Source organism: Trichoderma atroviride, chromosome 1 (assembly GCF_020647795.1).
Source record: "Trichoderma atroviride chromosome 1, complete sequence".
NCBI classification, from domain to species: Eukaryota; Fungi; Ascomycota; class Sordariomycetes; order Hypocreales; family Hypocreaceae; genus Trichoderma; species Trichoderma atroviride.
This window is the reverse complement of record NC_089400.1, coordinates 5,122,551-5,147,157: the sequence shown is the minus strand read 5'-3', so window position 1 is coordinate 5,147,157 and position 24,607 is coordinate 5,122,551. Positions and strand designations below refer to the sequence as shown.

General features: G+C 50.9%; 8 protein-coding genes across 8 annotated transcripts; 4 read left to right on the top strand and 4 right to left on the bottom strand.

Moving 5' to 3' along the window:
- Window positions 1-146: 146 nt before the first annotated feature.
- On the bottom strand, window positions 147-1,034 carry TrAtP1_001852 (uncharacterized protein; the record flags this gene model as incomplete). Its single annotated transcript, XM_066111186.1, has 2 exons — window positions 601-1,034; window positions 147-221 (listed from the first exon to the last, which is right to left on the bottom strand). Exons 1-2 carry the CDS (start codon window positions 787-789, stop codon window positions 147-149), a joined length of 264 nt encoding a protein of 87 aa, XP_065967259.1. The 5' UTR covers window positions 790-1,034.
- A 3,409-nt stretch (window positions 1,035-4,443) lies between these two features.
- On the top strand, window positions 4,444-6,981 carry TrAtP1_001851 (uncharacterized protein; the record flags this gene model as incomplete). Its single annotated transcript, XM_014085766.2, has 2 exons — window positions 4,444-5,303; window positions 5,365-6,981. Exons 1-2 carry the CDS (start codon window positions 5,022-5,024, stop codon window positions 6,979-6,981), a joined length of 1,899 nt encoding a protein of 632 aa, XP_013941241.2. The 5' UTR covers window positions 4,444-5,021.
- Window positions 6,982-7,562: 581 nt separating this feature from the next.
- Window positions 7,563-9,387, bottom strand: TrAtP1_001850 (40S ribosomal protein eS4). The gene is made up of 3 exons (XM_014085768.2): window positions 9,220-9,387; window positions 8,559-8,981; window positions 7,563-8,213 (listed from the first exon to the last, which is right to left on the bottom strand). Exons 1-3 carry the CDS (start codon window positions 9,231-9,233, stop codon window positions 7,871-7,873), a joined length of 780 nt encoding a protein of 259 aa, XP_013941243.1. The 5' UTR covers window positions 9,234-9,387; the 3' UTR covers window positions 7,563-7,870.
- Window positions 9,388-9,564: 177 nt separating this feature from the next.
- TrAtP1_001849 (uncharacterized protein) lies at window positions 9,565-12,959 on the bottom strand. The gene is made up of 2 exons (XM_066111185.1): window positions 12,771-12,959; window positions 9,565-12,716 (listed from the first exon to the last, which is right to left on the bottom strand). The coding sequence occupies exon 2, from the start codon at window positions 11,754-11,756 to the stop codon at window positions 9,966-9,968; it is 1,791 nt and encodes a 596-aa protein (XP_065967258.1). The 5' UTR covers window positions 11,757-12,716; window positions 12,771-12,959; the 3' UTR covers window positions 9,565-9,965.
- A 652-nt stretch (window positions 12,960-13,611) lies between these two features.
- Window positions 13,612-14,454, top strand: TrAtP1_001848 (uncharacterized protein; the record flags this gene model as incomplete). Its single annotated transcript, XM_014085769.2, has 3 exons — window positions 13,612-13,619; window positions 13,924-14,242; window positions 14,347-14,454. 3 exons carry the CDS (start codon window positions 13,612-13,614, stop codon window positions 14,452-14,454), a joined length of 435 nt encoding a protein of 144 aa, XP_013941244.2.
- Window positions 14,455-15,370: 916 nt separating this feature from the next.
- Window positions 15,371-17,816, bottom strand: TrAtP1_001847 (uncharacterized protein). The gene is made up of 2 exons (XM_014085043.2): window positions 17,136-17,816; window positions 15,371-17,080 (listed from the first exon to the last, which is right to left on the bottom strand). The coding sequence occupies exons 1-2, from the start codon at window positions 17,463-17,465 to the stop codon at window positions 15,635-15,637; spliced, it is 1,776 nt and encodes a 591-aa protein (XP_013940518.2). The 5' UTR covers window positions 17,466-17,816; the 3' UTR covers window positions 15,371-15,634.
- Window positions 17,640-18,536, top strand: TrAtP1_001846 (uncharacterized protein; the record flags this gene model as incomplete). The annotated part of the gene is made up of 4 exons (XM_066111184.1): window positions 17,640-17,799; window positions 18,161-18,168; window positions 18,263-18,321; window positions 18,431-18,536. 4 exons carry the CDS (start codon window positions 17,640-17,642, stop codon window positions 18,534-18,536), a joined length of 333 nt encoding a protein of 110 aa, XP_065967257.1.
- A 1,546-nt stretch (window positions 18,537-20,082) lies between these two features.
- On the top strand, window positions 20,083-23,757 carry TrAtP1_001845 (uncharacterized protein). Its single transcript, XM_014085770.2, has 2 exons — window positions 20,083-22,297; window positions 22,429-23,757. Exons 1-2 carry the CDS (start codon window positions 20,451-20,453, stop codon window positions 23,252-23,254), a joined length of 2,673 nt encoding a protein of 890 aa, XP_013941245.2. The 5' UTR covers window positions 20,083-20,450; the 3' UTR covers window positions 23,255-23,757.
- The last annotated feature ends 850 nt before the right edge of the window (window positions 23,758-24,607 follow it).

The window sequence follows — 24,607 nt, the reverse complement described above, 5'->3', positions numbered from 1 at the left end:
GGTGGCTGTAAGTGGTTGTCAGCAGTTGCCAGAGCCCAGGGCTGAGAACGTGAACTTTGTACCTTCAAAGATTTAGTGACAGAGACGAAAGTGAGATGCTGAATGCAATATAGACCAACTTTAGAACTGCTGGAAACGATGAGAGATCAAGGTATGCCTGATGTGGATGCAGTAATGGTGTATTGATAGCTGGAGGCAGATTTGCGGCGGTTGTGTATTCCCTATAAATATAGATTTAGTTATGCAGTAAACTAGCTGTGCATGGGGAAAAAAGTATTGTGCTCTATGCCATCACTTGATGTAGCTGAAAGTCATCTGAAACCCAGCCGCGCTTGAGGCTGCTGCAAGGAGATGGCCTTGTTTGTCCAAGCCTGGTTGACTGAAGCCATTCACCGAATGGTTCGATGATGGAATGGCGCGCTAGCTGGCTCCCAGTCAAAGAGCTAGTAGCAGTTTGATAGATACAGCCATGCTGCTATAACTTGGCAGCCCAGCCAGCCACACTGGCGGCTAGCATGGCTCCCCTTGCATCCCGGACGATCTCTTTGATTTTCTTGCTGCTACTACCCTGAGACATGGCAGAACTGATCCGGGGCTTACCATTACGAGTCGTACCGTGAATCGAACTCCATGATGTTTCGCAGTGTCTTGGGAGCCGAGAGGAAACTGGGCCTTGTGATTGACGCGGGGTTCGTCAACCTTGAGAGACTCTGAGAAGACATGTCCGGTCAGTAACGAAATCCTGGATACACCAGTAGCAATATCCTTGGCAGGGGAGGCCAGATCCATGTTTTCAGCTCTGGACCAGGCTGAATCTCCCTACTTTCTTCCAACTTTTTTTTCAAATCTATTTTCTCTTCCGTTGTGACCTGCCGTCCCGGCCTTGTGACGCCAAGCGGGCTCCATCAATGTGAGTCGAGGCCTTTGACCCGGTTGGCTGCGAGCTGGAAATGGCGGGTAGTATCGCATCGCATCGTCGGATGCCTCTCTCCGGCTTCCGACGAAGGAGAGAAGATGGACATGATGGGTGATGGAGGGGAGTAGAGTTAGCAGCAGCCTTACAGCACGCTCTGGCGGTGGGCATCGATTAGGCCCCGACCTAGAAATGCCTGCATTAGCGGGCCTTAGCGGGCTTTAGCGGGCTTCTAGCTCTGCCGCTTGTGCTGCCGCCGGCTCCTTCTGCTCGCTCTGCTCTAGTGCGTACACAAGTACCGGTACCTGGACGGTTCCTGGATTGCTCCTTTCAGATGGCCTTGTTGCCTCAAAGCTCAGTGGATGCTGCCTCTGCACCAATCACTGCCGCCGCCGAGCTGCTAGGCGCATGGTCGCATATGCCACGCCCTTGTACCGGTACCTGCGCTCCGACGCCGCTCGCAGTCTCCCCCTGCCGTGTACCTGTACCTGATGGATCGCATCCCCCGCACCAGCCAAACTCACTCGCTCGACAAGGCGCGTAACATGGACACGCCCCTCAACCTGCACGCCCCAAATCCTCCAATTCGAGCAATGGCAAACACGCAGAATGAATTTACGGCTAAGCGAGCTGAAAAAGAAAAAGAAAAGAGAGGAATAGGGGCAGGCGGACAGAGCTCACTGCCTCCCCTCCCCTCCCTCCGTGGCTCTGTTCATCGGAATATGGAATATGGAATATGGAAGAGTCTTGATACTGGATGATCGCCTGGACTTCTTCTGACTCGTCTGTACCGAGTACCTGGGACGCAAGCATCGCCGGCCAACGGGAGCGACGGCTCGGTCCATATTTAGCACAACTCTAATAGGATATCGATCAACCTCGAGTCTGATACATCACAGGGCCTAGGTCTACTCAGTATTGCCTCTGCCCAGGCCTCGTGACTGTCAACGCAGCCGCTAAAAGCAGTAAAAGTGCTGGAAGCGGCATGGGCGCTCGGCGACACGTCGCATCTCATCTCGATCATCATCTCGATCCTCTGTTGCTGGCCACTTTATTTCGCTCTACCGCTGCGGAGTCAGAGCGCGTGGATCCAGTCCCCGTTCGTCTCACAACCTCCTCAATAGGCATACTGTATCAAATAGATCAGGTTGATGGCCAGGTATCACTACAGGTTCACTGACAGAGCACAAGGTACCCGCCATCTTCTCGCCAACCTCGCCAACCTCGCCCATTTACAAAACACCATGACGTTCACGGCCGAGCCGCGCCTTGCCGAGACCAGAAACTGCGCTGCTCACGGGATGCCGCTGGACGGATTAGGTCCAGGACATGGGTGCCCGAAAATCCACGGCATTTGGTTTCATTGGTCGAATCCAGAGGTTCGGTGAACCATCCCCGGCCCAGACACCTCCCTCGCATAACGCAATGTGCCAATGCGGACGCTGTCCAATAATCGGCTGGTGATACGGCGCTTGTGTGCCTTCTGCTATTACATTTTTGGCTCTTTCTTTTCTTTTTTTCTTCCAAATAGCTGCTGCTCTCCTTGTCTCAGCTCGGTATCTCCTTCGGCCGAAATTGCAAAGTTGCATTCTGTGTTGCAATACGAAGCAGGCCAAACCACTTACAACACGCCTTGCATATGCTTCACGCGCTAAATCACCCGGCAGATGCGAGCCTAACGCGTGAATGCCCAAATACGTCCCGTCCTCTTTTCATTAGACTGTCTCAGATGTGTAGCCACCAAGCCGTAGCCAGACATCTGGCTCAGCTGCTCCACGTACTTGGGATATTGAGTCTAGCGCTGGAATCAGCCTTGATTCGGTCTGTCCGTGCGTTGCAATAGTCCTCCATGCTCAATGTTATCATCAGGCTGCGTATTCATTTTTAGCACTTATCCCTATTCCCCCCCCTCCCCCCTGCCAGGCAGATAGGCTAGATTCGGCCGCAAGCAAACGAGCACATCAGAGGCGCCCATCCAATGCGGCCAAGCCATAAAGTCCGAAAAGGGGCAAGCATCAAACGCTGGCTACGAGTTCATGCGTGTTCCCATTCGTTTGTTCGTACTTTGAACGAGACAATTGAGGCAATTATGGTCATAGTAACATGACATGAATGCCCTGGCTGTAGCAAAGGCCTAAGACGGGCTGTCATAATGCCGAAAGCCCTGTCCATACCTACTTACAGGTACTTGGGAACACCATAATGGAAGATGATGCTAGTTATTGTGCTAGACACCAAGTTGGAGGCGGTACAGTAGAGCAATTGTAGGTAGAGTGAATGTTGTAGTATTGTAACTCGTCCGCAATGTACACTGCACTGTACTGCTCGTAATCTTTTGCATACTTGCATACTATATTTCTCACGGGAATACATAATATGCCAAATAGAATTTACCAATGTCTGCTGATCATTACCACTACTCCGCCTCAAGTACGTGATACCCGCATCCAATAGACGCTCAGCGTGTTTTTCCAAGACAGAATCTATCTCTGCCACTTACACTATGCTATCTATGAGCTCATCACTTACCAATGCCTGTTCCGAGATTGATCTAACTGACAAGGCCATTTCCCCGCTCGAACAACACGTCAGTCCCATACTACTTGCAGCCCCAATGTCTTGTCCTACCACAAATATGATCGTCTCAAGACTTGCCGGTTGCACTCATAAACCTTGCACACCGGTCCAGTTGTGGCTTATAGACCTGCATGAAGGGGCATATGCAGGCCGCCAGTTGCAATTTCTCTCGAGTACGATAAACCAGGCTCTTGCCCCCAGCCCCCTCCGGCATCAAAGTCCGACGTGCATCTCGCAGGGCCCAGAATCACACAAGCCGAGACGCCACCAATTTAAGCATCAAAAATAGTACATGTATATCCATTTTCAGCCCGAGTGACAGATGGTATCAGACTCGCAGGATGAATAGTCTACTGAGAGGGGGGGGGGCGTATGTGACGGGAGACATTCTAGTGGACGGCCTCGAGGGCCTGTCTGTAAAAAGCGAGGCGAATGTATCATGCGGAGAAAGCAAACAAGCAGAGAAGTGGGAATTATTGTCTGAGAGATTGGGCTCGCTTCATTGGACAGAGTACGATGTTGCTCGAGATGCATTCTATGTGTCTACCGGCGATGCCCCAGGTTTTTTTGCTGCTTTCAGTTCCCCATTGCTCTCTCTTCTCCTCTGCTCAGTGCGAGCGGTTCCGGATTGTTTGGTCCGGTTTACAAATCTCTGGCCGACTGTTCTTTGATGAAAGCATCACCAAATGAGCCTGTTTTCGCTGCTCAAGTACACTGCTTTCAGTCGGCAGTTTTGTAGGCCAGCTCGTAGAAGAAAAGCACAGTAGCTATAAGGAATGTAAATAGTAAACCGTTAAACCGTCTTTCATGTCTCAATATTCAATGGCTAGCGAAATCGTTGCTTGCCGTGGGAGATGATAGAAAGGACGATCTTCCATTCCAACCTCCCTCCATACCAGAGGCAACGGGGAAAAAAAACATGGCCATTTTCAACATCGATAGCCATGCGCATCGCCCATTTCAACATCGATAGCCATGCGCATCGCCCATACAGGATCGTGGCGCCTTGCATCCACCAAAATATATCTGTTTTTGGCAAAAAAGATTAAAGTTCAAGTAGCGTGCCCCAATTGATTCTGAAGACGTCGCTTCCATCTTTTGCTCTCCATGTATCGCGACGTACTTGCAGAGTCTACGCTTCTTCCAAATAATTCGAGGCTACCTTGAAGTTTTTATTGCAATCAAGTCCGCTTCAGGAACAGTTCTTTGTAGAACTGTATATGCCGTAGAAGCCATGCCATTCCTCTGGGAAATATACCAATCGAAACCCATCCGCGCCGGCATCCAAGCACCAATCCGGATGGAATGGGCTACAAAATACCAAAACCGATACATAAAGGGAGATACATGAACAGTACCTCAACAAACATAAAACATGTAGCATCGCTTCCGATGAACATGATGGGCTCCCAACAACTCTTATCGTGTCGCTCCTTCCAAAAATCCTGTCAGGGTACCGAATCAGGAGAGAAGGGAAAGAAAAGACGCATTTCCGCGGTGTGAATGAGACTGTCTTCTCACCTCGCCAAAAATGCACTGGCTGACATTGATATCATGTGCCCTCTTATCTTTCATCTCTACGGCCACCGCTGCCAAACCAACATGGACACCCGGGGCGCCACGAGTACACGATGACTCCTTTACTCCCACCCATGTGCTCCGGATCTCGAGAAAGGAATTCTGCGTCGGTGGCATCATCAGATACACCACGCTAGTCAACGACTCGCTGCCCGGGCCCGAGCTGCACATCCCCGAGGGCAAAGTCGTCTGGATCAGAGTGTACAATGACATGCACGATGCCAACCTCACCATAGTAAGCCAACAGCAAGTCATCTTCATAGCTACACGGAGAACCAACTGACACACGACCATAGCACTGGCATGGCCTCGCCCAGGCTGCCGCGCCCTTCTCGGACGGCACGCCCATGGCCAGCCAGTGGCCCATCCCGCCGCAATACTACTTCGACTACGAGCTGAGGACGCCCGAAGGCACCGCCGGCACCTACTTTTACCACTCGCACGTCGATTTCCAGACCAGCACCGCAACCGGCCCCCTGATTGTCGACGATCCGCCCGATCGCCGCAAGCCGTATCCCGTCGACGGTGACCGTGTCTTGCACATATCGGAACTCTTTTACGAAACAGACAAGGAAATCGTCGCAGGTCTTCGGGCGGCGCCGTTTCGATGGTCCGGAGAGGCGGGCGGCTTCCTCGTCAACGGGGATACCATATCCATTTACCACGTTGTTGATCCGGGATCCTCCAAGCTGACCGTCATTGAGATTGATCCCGGCAAGTGGTATAGGTTCAGGTTCATTGGCGCCATGGCACTGTCGTACATCGCCATCGCTTTTGAGGACCATCATGACCTTGAGGTGATTGAGGTGGACGGCGATTACACCAAGCCCTATTCCACGCCTCTGCTGCAGATTGGCTCCGGCCAGCGGTTCAGCGCGCTGTTCAAAGCAAAGACGTGCGAGGAGCTTCGACGTACTGGCATGTTGGATTATTACATACAGATAGAGCCTCGCGATCGGCCCAGCAACGTGGTCAGCTACGCCATCTTGCGCTATCGCAATACTTGCGGCATTGGCGGCAATCCATATGTCTCGACAACTGCCGTTCCCTCCAAGAGACCCATCAATCTCCCTCCCACGATTGACGGCTTTCTGGATTACAAGCTGGAGCCCCTCTTCCCCAACAACTTCCCTACCGCCGATCAGGTCACCCGCCGAGTCATGGTTTACGCCCAGCAACAGGTGGACAGTTACGTCCTGTGGACGGACAATAATGTCTCCTGGGTAGATACGCATCCCTTGCCCATGCAGACCAGCCCAAATGAGCCTTACCTAGTGGCGCTATACAAGAATGCGAGCCAGTACCTGCCCAACTATGAAGCGTCCATTGCCAACAACGGCATCGATCCGCGGACCAAGACGTACCCTGCCAAGCTGGGAGAAGTCATTGAGATTGTCTTCCAGCAACTTGGCTCGCGCAATCGCGACAAATTCTGGTCTGGAGGCCTCGACACGCATCCCTGGCACGCCCACGGCAGCCATATATACGACATTGGAGGAGGACCAGGAGCTTTTCATCCCGACGTTGCCGAGCGGCAGCTCAAAGGCACGCATCCCATACGGAGAGACACATCGATGCTCTTTCGATACACAAGGAGAGTGCAGGAGAATCAGCCGTGGGGCTGGCGCGCCTGGCGGCTCAGGGTGGAGGATGCCGGCGTGTGGATGATTCATTGCCATACGCTACAGCACATGGTCATGGGAATGCAGACGGTCTGGGTATTTGGCGATGCGCACGACATCATGAAGGCCAGGTTCCCGGACGTGTCGGGGTATCTGGAGTATGAAGGGAGTGTGAATGGCAACGCTACGCATGCTCCAGAGGTGGTGCATTTCTTTGAAGCAGAGGATGAGGCTGATGACGAGGCTGAGGCTGAGGCTGAGGCTGAGGCCGAGGCTGAGGCAGGGGCTTGAGTTGTTGTTTATTAAGTAACAGGGTTAGAAGTGCAGGATAGATATCTTGGTAAAGTCGCAAGACGCGTGCTTGGATAGAATATATATTCTTTGTTGTATCGGTGTATACGGAGAGCTATAGCGTGTTTGGTGACTAGTCGTGATGATCTAATTTCTGGCTTGAACTGCTCCCAAGATGGTTCGATCTTTGTGCTACTGGGAATAGTCTTGAACAAGCAGAGAAAAGGGAGAAGATGTAGAGCTGTATTCACATGAGCGTCTCTAAAGATGACCAAAAGATATGTTAGGAGGGAGAAATACTCGTGAGGGTAAGAGGGAAAGTAGCGAGTCAAGAATTTGGAACGGTAAAAACTAGTAGGAAACCAACTATTCTGTTTTCCTACTATTTCTTACCGTGCGAAGTTCTCTTCCCGTTACTCCCCGACTTATCTTCAAGAAAGACAGAGTGAGAAGGAAAATGGAGGGGAGTATAGACAAATCAAGAGCAGCATGTCCGTCCGTCAGCAACATAGTATCTACCTCACAACCACAAAGCACAATCACATCAATCGTCTTCACCAGAGGGAAAGAACAAGAATCTTGCACACGTGAACAGAGCAGCTTGGGCTCAAAATCTTTTGAATGTCTTCTCTTCCGTTCGTTAAACCCCGCAGGCTGGCTATCTCCAGAGGAGGGGGAGGAAAGAAATATGGAAAAAAGGGGGGAATCACTTGAGGAAATAAAATTCCTTTCCCTTTTTTTTTTTACTAAAAAGCAAACATCAAATCCGAGACTCCAGTCCACATATATGCCATTGTTTTTGTTTTAACCATTGATCTTTTTTGGATATCATTTTATCCACTAACAGAAAGAAAAAAAGAAAAGATTACTATACATCTTCTTTCTTTCCTTAGTGAGCCAGAGCGCGGCGGCGGTCACGCTCCTCAGCAATGGTGAGCTTGACACCCTTGCCCTTGGGCAGGGAGATCCAGGGCTTCTCCTGGCCAATGACGAAGACGTTGCTCTCACGGGTGGCAAAGGTGTTGTCAATGGCGTCCTTGATGTGGACAATGTTGAAGCCTCCGTCGTGGCGCTCACGGTGGGTGATGACACCAACACGGCCCATGTTACGACCACCAGTGACCATGGCGACGGCGCCAGTGTCGAACTTGATGAAGTCGGTGATCTTGCCGGTGGCAAGGTCGATCTTGACGGTGTCGTTGACCTTGATCAGGGGGTCAGGGTAACGGATGCTGTTTTGAACAAGAACAATTAGCACTCGCAGAGGGAAATGGGGGAACATACAGCCGTAGAATAAAGCTTCCATCGTTTCCTCTTTTTTTTCCTTCGAGCTTTTTTGTGCCTTTCTCGTTTTTTTCTCCTTCTAATCTCTCCGGACTGAGAGAAGAGAAATGGGGGAGAAAGTGGGAGAGAAAAGCAAAGCCAAAGGATAGTAAAAAAAGAAAGGTGGGTGGAAGGGAAGAGAGGAAGTTTCTTAAGTTTTCTTCTTCTGTGTCCTTCTCCTTCTCTTTGATCCCCCCCAAGAATCGACCAAAGCTTGATCCAACGGCTGAATGATGTCTGACAGAACAACTCACGTTCTCGCATCGTGCGTGACCAAGAATGGGATTCCACCACGGCCCAGCTGAACGCGCTTGACCTTGCCCAGCTTGTACTCGGCCTCCTCGGCCTGGATGCGGTGGACGGTGAAGCGGCCCTTGGTGTCGTAGATGAGACGGAAGTTCTCGCCAGTCTTCTCAATGGTGATGACGTCCATGTAGCCGGCGGGGTAGGTGATGTCGGTGCGGACCTTGCCGTCAACCTTGACGAGGCGCTGCATCATGATGGCCTTGGTCTCGCGGTAGTTGAGAGCATACTTGAGGCGGTTTCGGATGAAGACAATCAGGGGCATGCAGTCGCGGAGCTTGTGAGGACCGGCAGAGGGCTTGGGGGCGTACAGGCCGGACAGCTTGTCCAAGAGCCAGTGGGAGGGGGCGCTAAGGCGCTTCTGGTGCTTCTTGCTGTGAGAGGAGAATGGTCAGCTGGATTGATTCCATGGTGTTGTTGAGCGTATCTTCTTCCAATGGCTTGAAGCCCCATCTTCGAGAAAAATAAAGTGTTGCTCGGCAAAGTCAATTTGCGCCAACACGATATTTCCTTTTCTTCTCCCTTCTCTTCTTCACGAGATAGAACATGAAGAGGATGGTGATGATGATGGATAGAGGCTTCTCGACATTGCTTCTCATTGCTGGTACTCACATTCCTCGGGCCATGGTGACGACTGGCTGATTTGTCGGATGATGAGAACGACGAAAAGGTTGAGCGTGGATCAAGATCTAAAATGAAATTGGCGGCTCGTTCTTTTTTTTTCTTCTCGCTTCGTGAGCGCCAAAATGTGGGGGCTTCTTGCCCTAAGGCTGGCTGGTAAAGAGCAAAGTTGAAAATCACGTGAGATAGCCTTGCATCCAATGCCGCTGTTTTTCCGACCGTCTCCATAACGAGGCTCCAACTTACTCCGAATGAATGGAATGGAGAAAGGCTCCACAAAACCTACTAAGACGAGCGTCACGAGGGCAGTCAGAGAATCCGATCGGCAGGTCAATAGACTGCTAGATGGATAGATTGGTAACTAAAGAAATCAATTCATTGGCCTGTGTATTGCTATAACTCCTCCCATTCCATCCCATCCCATCATGTGTAACGTAAATACGGGTATTATAATCCTTGCCTGTCCCCTTTCCATATGCGAGCTCAAGATGGCAACACTCTCGAAGTGAAGCACGGAATTATTAGAGCTCTTTGAATAAAAAAAGGCCTTTTCCGTGCCTTGGACAAATGCTCCAGTCAAAGGAAAGAAAAAGAAGAAAAAGATGCAGGTTAGATGTAGTAGAACAAGAGCTGCGATAGTTGCTGTAATGATGCTTATTTTTTTGTTGCTGTGGTCGATGGGTATTCATCGTAACCCGTCGCTGGCGGCTACGGGATTTCTCAGAATTAGAAGCTGGTTACTGAGACCGAGACTGAGACTGCTCCGAGGAATTAGTCACCAGGAATGACCACTTTTGCGGCTCCTTTGGAGTCTCTCCGCGCTTGGTGGGAGCAGCCTGGAAGGAATGGCTGATGGTCATGTTGACCATTGGCTCGAGAATGTTGTTGGTGCTGACATCCTTGGGCTGGAAGATGCCTTTTTCGATGCGTTGGTAAATGTAGGGATACTTGTTTCGCACGCGGTCCCGAAGATCCGTAGGCTTCCGGTTGCCAAGGTGAAAGCGCTTGTCACGGTGAATCTTGGTCCACGTCGGCCCATATGTCTCGAGGCCCTGCAAGATCTCTTGGTCGTCTCGGGTGGTAAAGGTGGTCCTCTCCCGCCGACGAGCCTTTTTAAAGGGCCCTGTAATGCCGAGCCCCACCAGATCCGACACCCTCATGCGATGAGCACGAGTCTTCTTGGCGGGACGGTCATCAGAAAATGCGACTGGACTAGAGCTGGCTGGCTGGTCCTTGTTCGGCAGCATGTCGCCTGCGTCGGCCATGACAGTATCAGGGGACTCGTCATTCAACTTTTCCGGCTTTTTGGGCGACGACATCTTGTTCACCAGCGGCCCTTTGGCACGAGCCTTGGTTCTGTCACCGTCAATCACCCTCATTTCCTCCGGGCAGCAGGTGCGGAAGCGATCCTTGAGATCACCCGCTGTCCGGGAATTAAATAAAAAATCCGGGTCGTCCAAGATATTGGTCCATCTGCCTACACCATGTCGATCAACGCCCATGAGCAAGTGGTTCGTCTCCTCCTCGGACCATTTCCGTCTGGGCTTGCTTGAACGCTTTCTTGACGCTCTTGGCTTGGGCACAGGTTGGTCTGGCTCCGGCGACAAGCGGGGCCCCGGGGGGCTGTAGCTGAGCTCGTGGAGGAGCTTGGACTGGCCAGCGTCGGTGTCATCGAAAACACTGGACGATATGGGCGGAAAGAGGGCGACGTTGGGTGGCGGCTCGAAGAGTCCGTTGATGATGGGCGGCATGAAGGGTGCCTGATGTGCCTTGGGCTTCTTTGCAGGCTGCGGAAGCTGTAAGAAATCATCCTTGATGTGGATAGCCGGTCGTTTCTTGGAGTTGGAAGTGGTGGAAGGAGAAGCGGTGGAGATTGAGACGGGAGGAGGAGGAGTTAGAGGTATAGAAGAAGCAAAGGCTGGAGTAGTAGCAGAGGTAGAGGTAGAGGTAGAAGTGGTAGAGATGGAAGTGGAAGTGGAGGCTGCAGCAGAGGCAGAGATGGCCGCAGCAGAGGCAGCGGCAGCAGCGCCAGAAGCATATAGCGAGGGTAACGAAGGCAGATGAGTGTCATCATGAAAGTCTGGCCCGTCATCGTTGAGGATGCTGGAGAAGGAGAGATAGGGCGCAGGCGGCACAGACACAGACATGGGCGGCACGTCGCTCAACAGCAGCCGCAGAGGAAACACGCCCGAGCTCCCGGCATATTTGCCTTCCCTGCAGTAGTCTGAGTCCTTCTTGTAGTCCGGCGAGGCCGTCGTGGCCTGGTCTCTGGCCGGAGAAGATGTCACGGCATGGCCTCCTCCGCTGATGCTCGGCAGCATGGCATGTCGTCCAGAGCTGCCCAGGAAGCTGTCCGAGCGAAGCCCGTCGAGCTGTAGCGGCGGCAGAGGCCCATCACGAGTGCCGGCATGGGTGGGCAATTGCAGCGACGGCAGCGACGGCAGTTGGTGTAAGTCGGCAGTGGAAGGCTCCGGCCGCGCTGGCTCATCGTTCAAGAGATGGATGAGACGAGGCTCGATGGTGGCCATGTTCGTTCCCGTGCGAACTTAGTCGCTGAGCCGCAGCATTGAATACAGAATGATTGGTTGATGCCAGGCCAAGTTCGATGTCAGTCCAGGCGTTGGATGATGGAACGGCCGCACGTGAGTAAAGCGGCTGAAGTGGCGTGGTTTGATTTGACGGCAGCACAAAGAGTGACAAAGGACGGGTAGGGAGAGGGAAGGAGAGCGAATGAATAAATGAATGAGGGATACGAAGATGGGAAAGGAGAAGGAAAGAGAGAGTGTGTGGGAGAAGAAGGGGAAAAAGTAAAAGTAAAAAGGCAAAAAAGATTAGACAAGACGGCGCGTAGTGGCGCGGGAGAGGGAGAAGCGAGCGAGAGGGATGGACGGATCGAGGGAGAAGCTGGAGCTGAGCTGAGGGAGCTGAAGTGACGGACGCTCGGATGTGCCTGGGAGCCCCGAATCTCACTGGCTGAGGCTCTTTTGGGTCTACAGCAGCCCGCCAGCAGGCTAAAAAGCTCGTGCAGTGCAGTTGACGGTTTAGCGACTGCACCTGCAACTGCAAAATGACGAGACTCTCTCTCTCTCTCTCTCTCTCTCTCCCGGTGACGCGATGCCCACTACTGCTGCGGCTGAATCTGCTTTGGGAAGGGCGAGCAAAATCCTGAGTCGAGTCGGGACGGGGCCTGGCAAAGAAAAAGGAAAAAGGGACAAGAGGCCGGACGAGTCGCAGCACGTGAAGCAACTCAAGGAGGAATGGAGAAGGGCCAGAATGAGGTTTAGTGGCCGGACGACGCCTGAGACAGCACGTCGAGTGAAAAAAAGGAAAGCAGAGAATTGAGAAGAGCACAGGGACTGTGGTTACAAATCACGGATGAATCCGGCTGTGGCCTACTTGTACACGTAGTGATTCCGCATCAATCAGTCAATCCCTTCGAGACGTCGTCCCATCCAGACTTTATATCCATCTTCAATATGCCATCTCATCTGTAGTGCTTATTAGGGATACCTTTGCCTGGAATACATGTATGTACCACCCACCCGCGCGCTCCGTCGGCATCCGAAAGGGCTCAATTACAAAAGTCTCACCAGCACCAACGCGCAGTCGCATCGCGTCTAGCAGAAGCAAGTAGATGCACAAGATAGTTGGGCGCAAAAGACAGGAAGCACAAGTAACTTGGATCAAATAAAGATGGAGAAGAGACAACGTGACGGCGGCAAAGCAACTGCATGTAAGCGCCGCGGGAAGAAGAAGATGGAAATAATCACGTATCGCTTCAGCACCAACACGCTGCTGCTGCTGCTGCCCCGCCTAAAGGTTAGTGGTGCTGGCCACTGCAAGTTTTCTGCCATCGCTGCCCCTCGCCGAAAGGGGAATTTGCCCAAAACACGGCTGAGACGATGCTGCGCTGCGTTGCTTCGGCCATTGTCGGCTTCATCGTCGAGCCAGGCCAGCCAACGCCGCGGAAGGCGTCCAATCGCCATTCCATGTTTTCTTGAACAATCCAGCATTTCAATTCTTTTTTTCCATCACCAACAGTCCAGCGGCACAAGATTGGGCATCGTCACCAACAGAGCAGCTTTGCCGCGTCCTTAGTACTGCGACCACGACTACGACTACACGGAGAGCTATTGCTCCGTCTCCACAGCCCTTTTTCAACTTCCGAGTCGCCGTGTTGACAACGCGTGTCCATCTCATCTCCATCCCATCTCCATCTTCGCCATCTATCCCACCAGCCATTCAGTCTTGTTCTGCTGCTTCCAATCAAGTGCCCAAACCCCTCACTACTCCATCCAACGTTTATACAACGCACATCCATCATCATCATGGCTGCTGCGCTGCCGCAGTTCCCCCCGCGTCGTCTTTACGATCCTTGAGCCCATGTCGCTGTAAGCCCGCAATCCTTGCTCACTGTTTTCTCAATCCCAATCCAGCCCAATTGGCAATCAAGGCAACCAGCCATTCCAGATGCAGAAATCTTGTCTATCCATCCATCTCGCATCCTTTACTTGTCCATTTCGAGCCACTGTCTTTTGGTTCTTGGATGCTTGCTTGCATCATCTATTGAGAGTTAGAGAGGTCCATTATCACTGGTGATTCCCTTTATCAGTAGTACTTCGTATCCGTAATTGGCAACTACAACTACCTCTGTATACACAGCTAACCTCTCGTCTGAGTGGAAAACGACAACAGCGTGGCAGGCTTCCTTGGTGCCGTTTACGACCCGGCATGGTTCGTTGCGCAGCAGATCCCCCAGGAAAAGCCTCTCGTGGCCTCGGAGAATAGCATCGTGCTGGCCCACCAACTAGGCAACATGTACCTGGGCATGTGTCTCATGGGCCTGTCTCTGTTCTGGTCCACCTCCGAGATCAAAGTCATCCGCAGCTATCTCATCGCCCTCCTGATTGCTGATGCTGGCCACGTTGGCTTCACATGGTACGGCATGGGTTCTGAGAGGTTCTTTGACGTGTCTGGGTGGAATGCCATGGCCTGGGGGAATCTAGGAGCCACCGTAAGTGTACCTTCGTCTCTCTTCGAGCAGAGAGGCTGCTGGGGTTTGGATTGGGCTGCTGTATTTGTTGGCATTACCGCTAACCACGTGTCAAATCGCCATAGCTGTTTCTTGCGTTTACCCGCATTGCGTATCTCTCAGGCATATTTGGCCCAGATAATGCCGGTCCAGCCTCCATTAAACCCAGCAAGAAGAAGAATAAGGCCAATTGATAGGCTGCAAAGCTGCAATCCGATGCTGCCAGTCGATCCAAGCTTGTGGCTCCAATATCAGTTGCCAATTGCGGTAACCTTGCCAGGGACTCACCGCTTCTCCGAGCTGGAAAACAAGCTCGCCCACTCGAGCGATTCAGCTCGGTATGGAGATCGTCACTTCCAATGGTACTGACCGGGTCTGGTGTCTTACCGCCTGGTTGTTTTTATTGCATTCACCTCTTGGTTCTGTACAATACTGAGGCTTTGACTGCAAGTTGGAAACCATATTGCGCGTCCATCTATTCAGAACCGTGTAGCCTTTTAGAATATCGCATATCGCATGAAGCTGTTCTTGTAAAACTGATTGAAACCTGGTGTTTACAGTTGTATACCACCAAAGCGCATGCTCAATTGCCCTCAGCTCTACTTGGATATCTCAAGCAACACTGAACCTTGTTCCGCTGATTAAGAGTTTCACAAACAGCCAGGAGGCTCTATGTAGTCAGCTCTGCACGTGTGACCCAATGTGGCTAGCACATGTAAGAGCGAGTACCTCCTCGTTGTGTCATTGAACTTTGTAATGATTCGGAGAGAATTTTGACCGGATGACTCCAATGCTCCAAGTTCAGCTTCAGCTTGATGGAGAGCTGAATCACTCTGTCGCTGCCAATCCAGATGCACTCTTGGAGATCTTCTTTGGCTCTGGCCATCCAGCTCAGAATGGTAGACCCTCCTTTATCAATCACTCAGGAGTGAATGAGGGTTTCATTAGCTATGTCTATGAGCTTGAGTTGCCATAAGTTGATGTTGAATGGTTGAGTCTTGTCTGATGCTTTATTCCCTCTGGGTCAGCGGCCCATGTTTTGTATATACTTTCCAAATTGGGTATACCTTGATGATATGCTATAATTGAGACCAAAGAGTCGCTTGTTAAGCTTCCAGAAACGTCAGTAGCAGATGACTGAGATGACTCGCAGCGGCAACAAGCTGAACATGTTATCCATTCACATCTGTTCAAAAGAGTTCAAACCCAATCTCTCTATTCTCTACAATTGGAACACATCCAGGCCTTTGCGTCCCAAGGCTCAGAATAAAATACTGCATTTCGATAATAATCAGAGGGTATCTTGCAGTCCATAGACAAGTTGAAAGATTTTGACATCCGAAATATATCTTCAAAAACCTTTATAAATGTACCTCATCCCGCTGATTCAAGCCGCCTCTTACGTTGCCGGGTGACAGGAGGAGACGGAGGACTGCGTGCTCTTTTCCGAGTAGAAGAAGAAGACGGGGCATTGCGTGGTGTTTGGCGAGTGGAAGAAGATGCCAGAGGACTGCGTGCTCTTCTGATCTGACGCCGAGGTCGCCGGTAATCTTCTTCGTAACTAACCGTTGTAAAACTAGACAGCCCATCAACGCCGACCTCGGCATCGTCCGTATCATAGTCAAGGGCCAACCCAGCATTTGTCAATTGGCTGTCTTGGGTGGTGTCTTGGGTTTCCTGGGTGGCGTTTTGGGCAGGGTCCCGGGTGCCCTCACCCGGCTCGATAAACGTATGGGCGTCGTAAAAGTCCAGAGGACTTGAGCCTTGGTCTTGCTGCTCTTCTCCGGCCCTGCTGAGATTGTCACCCCTTTCAGTGCTTCCATCGTCTGTGTCTTCATCTACTGTGTTTTGGCGCCGCGCCCTCGCATTGGCAATCGCAATAAAGCGGTCGCGGTCTTCTTTTGCTCTCATCCTCAGATTCCTGAATGCTCCCCTGCCTGCCAAATAAGCCTCTTCATCGTCTAGCGCATAAGCTTTAAGCAAAGTGGCATAGCAACCAGGTCGATCACCAGGCTGGGAAGGGGCTGCCAGATGATGTGCGTATAGTCTGAGGTATGTATCAACCAAAGTTGCCGTGAATGCATAGGCGTTGCCATCGTACTCAGGTTTCTCACCCAGGCGATAATTCTTCAGGGCATGCATTATATAGGCTCCGTGCACGCCGTTCATTGTCGTCTGCCTCTCCGCTACCTTCATTTTTCCTGCATTGTTTTTGAATTCCATAAAGAAATTGGGCACGATGGGAGTTGCTGCGTTTTTTGTCGGGATTATTTGATTCTTCAGGTCATCTCTTACAGTCATGTCCACATCTTCAAGAAGAGCTCCTTCGAAGTAATCGGGCCGTGGTGTAGTTGTAGTATACCCAGTCCTCGAGCGTAAATTGGTAAAGAAACAGTTGCCACTGTTTGGGATATTCACGTCACCAACAAGAAGCGGAATTAGTTTGCGCACCAGGTCATCTTCGGTTGCACCCGGAAGTTTATCCAAGAAGTCATCGTGGGCTGTCTCGAGAGCAGTGGAAGAGGAAAGAGAGCGCCCTGGCTGTTCAAGAGCTTTGCGAATCTCTTTGAGGTTATTCGGTTTAGGTGGACGCCTACCGTTGGAGAATCTATGTCGAGGAAAGTAGATGCAGTATTTTAGACAATGCTGCTCGAGGTTGTCGTCATATGCCGACGTGCGTTTGCTTTTGTTAGATGTGGCAGACCTTTTTCCAGTTCGCCGCGTTTGCCGGGTGCTTGAGGACACGAGAGATGCTGTATCACGGTTCAAGGGGAGCATTGGCGACGCCATCGAGTGAGTAACGTTCGTTGGCTCTGGATACTGAGCAAGGCGGTCAGCCTGTAGTTTTTAACGACAAAATAGTTTGCACACATACCCCTTTGAGATCACTGAGATCTGGGCCCCCAGATGCCGCAAACTGGGCACGCTTCGAGACACCAAGTTTCGCAAGCGCAGCAAGCTTTGCGCCACGAGGTTTTACAAACTCTGCCGCAGGCTTAGAATTGGACAGAGGGAGGTTCTCGTTCCGCCGGTCGAGCTCTCGCAGAGCACGAGGCGTAAGCCAAATCTTTGACAAGCCGTCGTAGAATTCGGGAGGGAAGTTGGATGGCCTGCGAGCCGAGCCGCTTGACTTTGACCTATTGGAGATGTGGTCTGGCAGGAATTCATCTGCTCGCGGCCGCTTTCCTTTCAACGTCTGAGCCATGGACGGCAATTATGATAGGCGAGTGCCACTATGTGGAACAGGCCGGATTATATAGATGTAGGCGCGGCTTGAGCAGATGACCATCTCACGGTAGGATATCCATACTACCTGGTATTGAGGAGCTGCAAGCCCGATGCATGGAGCATCATACGAGACTCAAATGCGCCTATCAAAATGGAAATCATCACACCCATCATGCGCGCGTTGTCCGTTGCTGGGCCTCGAAGCGGTGATAATATTGATTTTGATATGCAGTTGGTCGTGGAGTTGAAGGGAAAAGACGGGGTGCCCGGCCTGCTTCCTCCCTCTGTAGGCTTAGGATTTGCGCCTGCCAGTCCTGTTATGGTTCAAAGTGCTACAGTGCCCACGTAGCCCCTACCTGCAGCCTCTTATCCGACCCGTCTGCCCCTGCTCTTTCTCACACCCTTACATGTGAAATAGGCCATTCGGACCGGGCGTAGAGTTAACCAGATTCATGCAAAATACTACATGCATCTACCAATTGGCTGGAGATGTATTGCAGATGGAGCGTACTTGGTCAGCTGAGCTGCTGCAGTATTGATTCGTGTGAGTTGTATGTAATTTTATTATTCAATTGCATCGAGAAACGTCTTTTGTTCTCCCTTGTGAGAAGACAAGCAGTACAAACTTCAGTTAGTAGAAAAGGAAAAATCTCACAAGTTGATATACGTCAGACGTGCTGGTAAGCTTTCTTGTTCGCATCAAGGGGTGGAAATGCCGTCAAGATTTGGGCCGACCGCCGAAGTCGCACAGATCATCTTCATCTAACCTGTCAGATCGATCTCGGCGATTGCCTTGGAGGCTCACCGCGCGTTAATCCAAAGTACAACAAAAGGTTGGATATAGTATAAATTAGGAAAGGAGAGAGAAAGAAGAAGAAAAGGCTCCTCTTGTACCCCATTCCATTTCATGCATATGTGGACGGCTGCTAAATGCAATTCTAGCTCCACGTCTTGCATAGCGTTGGCTAGCTGCGCTGACCTTTCGATTCCAAGATCTGGGCGCGTAAGAGCATACGATCTCGAAGTGATGCTGCAAGATGAGTGGTAGCATATATCGAGGCTTCATCAGCGCGAACGCCTCGCGTATGCCATCTTGTGCTTTGGTGCCCAGGCCAGCCCGCAAGTATAGCAGCTAGATCTTGGGATATGGTGGCATGCACCATCAAGAGCCAGCTTTCCAACAATGCATATAGATCCGCTGAGATTCGGTCTGCGATCCGATCGCTCGCTTGGGTTTTCGTCATGCTCATCGCAATATCATCAGCGATAACGTAGACGTTAATATTTCGGCCACATGCTGCCAAAGCACAAAAAAAAAAAAAAAAAAAAGCAAGCAAGTGCATCCTCACGCAAGCCCCAGCCAACCAACGCAGAAAGTCGCCAGCTTTCCACATGATCACGAGCAGTACATCTTTGAAGGGGATGCAGAAGAAAGCGCTGTATATTTGCAAAATTCCTAGCATCTCCGTGATTGCTTCTCTAAATCCTAATGGAAAATTCCCGACTGCGATATAGGGTAAACAGATGCTAATTGTTGTAGCATAAATTAGGCCACCTTGTCCAGGTATGCTTTCAGTCAGGTATGCTTTCAGTCAGGTATGCTTTCAGTCGGCAGACCATCTACCTGTAGCTTGTTGGCATAGCGCACTAAACAGTATCAAGGGCAAGAATTTCGTTGGCCTTTGATCTGGTGGTGTTTCCAGAAGCTTTACGTCAAATGCTCGTCACCAAAACTACAGCTGCAAGCCCCAGAGTGTACTTTATTCCACGTCAATCAGTAGACTATAATAAGAACGTCTCTCTTGTTCAGGTGCCAGTAAAGGCACTTCAAGGATCCGAAATTGCTAGATTCTTGAATGCTTTGCTTTTCCCAAGCTGCGAGGCAGGTTCGCGACGACGCCAACCGGAGACAATCGCAGCTGATATCGCTACGCCGACAGAATGCCACCAGAGAGAATCGACCGGCAGCCCCCCTTTTTTTTGCCCCAGCCTAACTGCGCCGTGATCAAAATCATGTGTACAATCATCGCTTTGGTAAATGCCCAGTTTCGTATTTGCTAGACCTGGCAGCGAATTCTTCTCTTGCTTGAGGAACAGGGTAGGGTTAGAGAGGACCTGCTCGTCTCTGTCTAGCCTCTGGCCATTGTTGTGTTTCTTTGTCTTCGCCGTGAATCGACTTGATAAGCGCGTAATCAGGGTAGCCTGCCTTGTACGCATGCATCAGGGTTACGGGGTCAGTGAATATCCATTGTCAAAGTGTATTGCCACAGTAAGTGGGAGTTGGTCGACCTCGAGCTCAAAATCAAAACGCCGCTTGGAGACCCGTGCCCTTGGCAAAAAAAGTCAACAACGCACTTGTAGCACAAAAGCCAACAAAGGCCGCGTTTTTTGTGAATTTCTAATAGGCTGATTCACTCATCTGTGCTGGAAAAAGCACGCTCCACGCTCTGCTCCTTTTCGATGGCAGCTCCGCCGTTTACTACTCACAACGGAAGCTATCCATCAGAATCAGAGCTTCTTTCTCCCATACAAATAAACCCAGAGGCCCGCACCAGGCAAAATCACCAGCTTAGCGTTGTCTTAGTGCAAGCCAGGTCAAAATATCCCCCAGTCAGCCACTTTTTCTCTCCCAAACCCAATTTCTCCCTTGGATCGAGCGGCTGCAAGCAGGGTTAGGCTTGGGGTCCGCCAGCTGCTGCGCTTCAGGTCGCTACAGCACACCTATAACCGCCTGTATTGAATTCGACTCCCGAATATTCGCAGCAAAAACAAAAAACAAAACAAACCAAGCTGCCTTCGCCCACTTCAACCGTTGATCCCGGCAAAGGACTCGAAAATCACTTCCCAATCACCGCCTCTTTCTATTCCATCATCTGCCTCTCATTGTCCCGCTCTCCCGTCTTCTATTGTCCCACTGCAACATCACCGTATCCGCTCTCCTCCGTGCAGAGCTAGCTCAGAAATGAAGACCAGGTCCAAGAGAGCGGCCAAGGCTGCTGTGCCGCTGCCAACTTCACCTCCACAACCCACAGTCAGAAGAAACCCACCCAGAGCAACTGCTCGGCGAACCAAAGAGGCCGTCACCAGAGCCCGAAATCCTGATTTTGGCTCTGATTTTGGCTCTGATTCTGATTCTGATGCTGATTCTGATTCCGGTTCTGAATCCAGCTCTGGACCCAACTCTCTTCTGAGCTCTCCCACAAACTCTCCTTCACGCATTCTTCTACCCGCTTCCTCATCGTCGTCATCTGACCATTACATTGTTCCTTCATCCGCGTCAGGCTCAGCAACCGCAACGACCGTTGCTCCTCAGCTTACGCCTTCACTGCCAAGTCTCAACTCTTCTTCTGCACCCCCAGGTCTGCAGGTTCCAAAAGGCTTGACGACTATCCCACGCAAAGGCTCCATCATCTGGGACCCAAAGCCACGGCGAGGAGCTCCTCGAAATATCGGTCCCAGCAGCTTGTTTTCTACCCCTAAGAGGGACTTAACTGACGAGGAGGACTACGAGAAGACTCCCAGCTCACCACCTAAATCAGCCGCTGAGCTGCAGGCAGAAAAAATGGCCGAGCGCGAGATTGAGCAGACAGAGATCGAGATGTGGCTAGAGGCCACTACTGCCTTGGCCAGGGACGCAAAAAATGTCATCAGCCTGCTGCAGGAGACAAGCACGCGACTTGCATACAAGCCGGTGCTCCAGATGAAAATCAAAGCGTTTGAGATGTCACGAAGCATTTTCACGGGCCCTCAGCCCCCTTCCTTTCGTGCTGGCTCTCCCCCGGAAAACCGAATCCCCTTTCTCAACTGGGACTGGGTGAACAAGATAGAAGACCAAGAAACGTTAGAGGTTGCCAAGAAAGCGGTCCCGCTCGCCGTCAAGATGGCCAACATTGCCACTGCTCTCCTCCATATCAGAGCCATTCAAAAAGAAGCCTACGACCCCGTTCCTTTTCTCGAGGCCACAGACAGCCGCTTTCCGCAATCTTTTGCTGCTGACGAGAGCAAGCACTTTCTTACTCTGTCTTTGGAGATTCGCACTCAGCGTGCCATTGAAAGCATTGCCATATCGCCCCAAGCGACGGACCTTCGCGGGATGCTGGGCTACGCCTTTTGCGAATTGAATGCCCCAAATGCGCCGAGTAACTACAATGCTCTCTTTGCTTACGGCCCATATAAACCCATGGCTGGCCTTGCTGAGGAGCAGCTGCTGGACGTGTGCTCGGAAAGGGTCAAGGATATATGGCAACTAATGTCCGAAGGCGGCAAGAGAGGGATTAGAACTCCCGTTGACCTGCCTAGCGTCCGGGCCAAGTATCCTCTTCCTCATACGCTCGAGCTTCTCAAGAAATGGCTTTTCAACAGATATTCATCAGTCTCACAGTTAATGGAAAAGACGGAACAAGAGCATCTTGCCCAAGAGAGGCAAATGTTCTTAGAGCAGTGGCGTACTGAGGAGGAGTCCCGCATTCGTGAAGAGCATCAAGCTCGCGATGAAGAACGACGTCTCAGAGAAGAGGAACGGCGGGTCAGGCAGGAAGCGAACCTTCGGGCTAGACAGGAAGCCTTAGCTAAGGAGCGGCAGGCCTGGGAGAGGGAGAAACTCTTCATGTCACGGCAGTCTGACGAAAGAAGGCCTCGAGAAAGAAGAACCGGTGAGGGAGTTGGAGGCAGACAGTCGCCGCCGCCGCCCGATGAAGATGGTCTGTTCCTCCCTGACTCTCCTAATGCTTCTCCCAGAAGCCTGGCTAGTTCCCAAGGAGAGTCACAGCGGTCGCAGGTTCAACGAGGTGAAGATGACCTGTCCAGAGGGTAAGTCTAACCTCGCCCAATCCCCCCTTTTACCCCAATTCTACCAATTCTCCTTGAGTATCCCTGAATCTCTTTGATTGAGAATTAAACTATGGCTGCCGCTTGTACGTTATGCTAACACTATGTCACAGGGACTCCTTATTTCATCCTGATGAGGCGGTCGGCCTACTCCTTAATGTATCTCTTGGGGGATCATCCTCGGGCCATGCACGGCGAAAGCTGCCTGCTTCGAAACCGTCACGCGCGCAGCCTCTTCGAGGCAGCCGCCGTCAGAACACCGATGGCGACTACGGAGAAGAAGAAGGTGAAGAGGATCAAACTAGAGACGAGTTTGATTATGATGATGATTTTGAGACGGACCGGCGGGCCCCCAAAAGAAGCAAAATCACCCACACCCAATCTTCTTCTAAGCCCGGACCATCTCAGCGTCGAAGGGAGTTCAAAGAAGCTGTCGCTACTGCCGTCGCTCTTGGAGCTGCTGAACCTCCACCACCTGTGCTTGACTTTGCCGAGATCGAGCGGCTAAAGGTCCAGGCCCGCGTCAACGCAAAGCTAAACAACCCTCGTCTCCTTAAACGGCGCCAAAACTGGAGCGAGCGTGATTCCAACACCTTGATTGGACTCGTTGCCAGCCGCGCTGCGGGTTGGGCCGACATGGAAAGGGAAGACAGCCAGAAATTCGAGCTGCCGCGCAACGCCCAGGCCTACCGCGACAGGGCTCGCAATATGAAGGTTGATTTTCTCATCTCGGATGCGGTGCTCCCACGAGGGTTCGATTTAGTCACTTTTAGTAAGAAGGAAATCGACCGCGTGCAGAAGCTGGGCAAGAATCCTGCCAGAATGGAAGCCGATGTCGATAGGAACGGCAGACCGATCAACACGCAATATGTGCCCCCAGTGGCAGAGGACGAAGAGGACGAAGAAGACGAGGAGAACGAAGAGAATGAAGAGGATTAGTTGAAGAAGTCATCGATGCCAGAAGGATTGGCCGCGATTTGTGTTTTTTTTTTGTTATGCATGCAGCAAGGTCGCTGCCTTTCATTTGAACTTTATATCAGGAATTTGCAAAGGGATGGATTACTTTACTTGACCCAAAGGGAATTGGGAAACGAATGCGAGATTAGGAAAAGGGACACGCGTGTTTAGGAAAGGGAAAGGTATTGGTTCTACGTTATGGACCGCTCTACGTTATGGACCAGTTTGCGTTATGGACCGGTTTGCATTATGGACCGAGAGTTTATTCGGTTTTTTCTTTTTTCAGTTGAAGGCGAGGGAATTTGGTCGATTCTGGTTCTAGATACCATGGGTTTGTTTGGCCACCTGGCCTACTTTGCTTGCTTACCTCGACTTATCTAGTTGACCTGCTTTTGTCGCGTGTGCTCGATATGGATTCGAGTCGACTGCGCCAATCTAGTTTACGTACGTCCTGTAGTCTGTATTGATGTTGTTCATATCTCAAATCACGGTCAATGAGCCTCGAGTGCATGTGTAACCTTTAGACGTCATCTTTGCGTCTTATAAGCGACGCCTCAAAGAGAGTAGAAACACCAAAATATCAGTTCATGTGAGAAGACAAAGATATCGAGAGAGAAAAATGGTCAAGTTCAAATTCAATATAGAAAAAAAGGGATCTCTGCAAAAAAGGAAAAAGAAACTTTCTCTCTTTTTCATCCCTACTATCCTACATTCTGTCCAAGCCAAAAACTTTCCGCGCATACTCATAGATTACCTATCCAGGGCATTGTGCCTTTGTTCTTTGTTCAACAGCAAAGTAATGATTTATGGACAAAGAATGAACAAAATGCACAACGAAACAGGATCCCCATCATCGGGTATCGTTCATACTGCTTTTTGCACCAGGCTGCGGAATGAAAAGAGAAGAAGAAAAAAGAAGAAGAAGAAAAACAACAAATCGTAGTCGCCATTTCCGTGGTTTCCAACAAAACTGGTCTCGAGAGTCCAATCTTAGGAGACCTCGTACAGGAGATGAAAAAAAAAATAGACATCAAAAAAGGATTGGGGGGAATCAAAAGTCATTTGCGTATCAAAAAAAGAAGAATGAAGAAGACAAAGGGAAAAAATCCATCACGCCAGCTAACCCAATTTTCCTCAACCGGGGACAGCAATGCTTTTTTTTAGCCAGAGGCGAGAAGGAAACACGCTTTAGAGGCAGATCAACAGCAAGAGATAGCTCAGCAGCATGTGGGAAGATGGCAGTTGGCCTCGTCTATCATCCAATGCAGGCCCTGACATTGCAACATCTCCGGATTATTTGTTGTTGGTCCTTTTTTATGTTCGGCAATGCAAAGG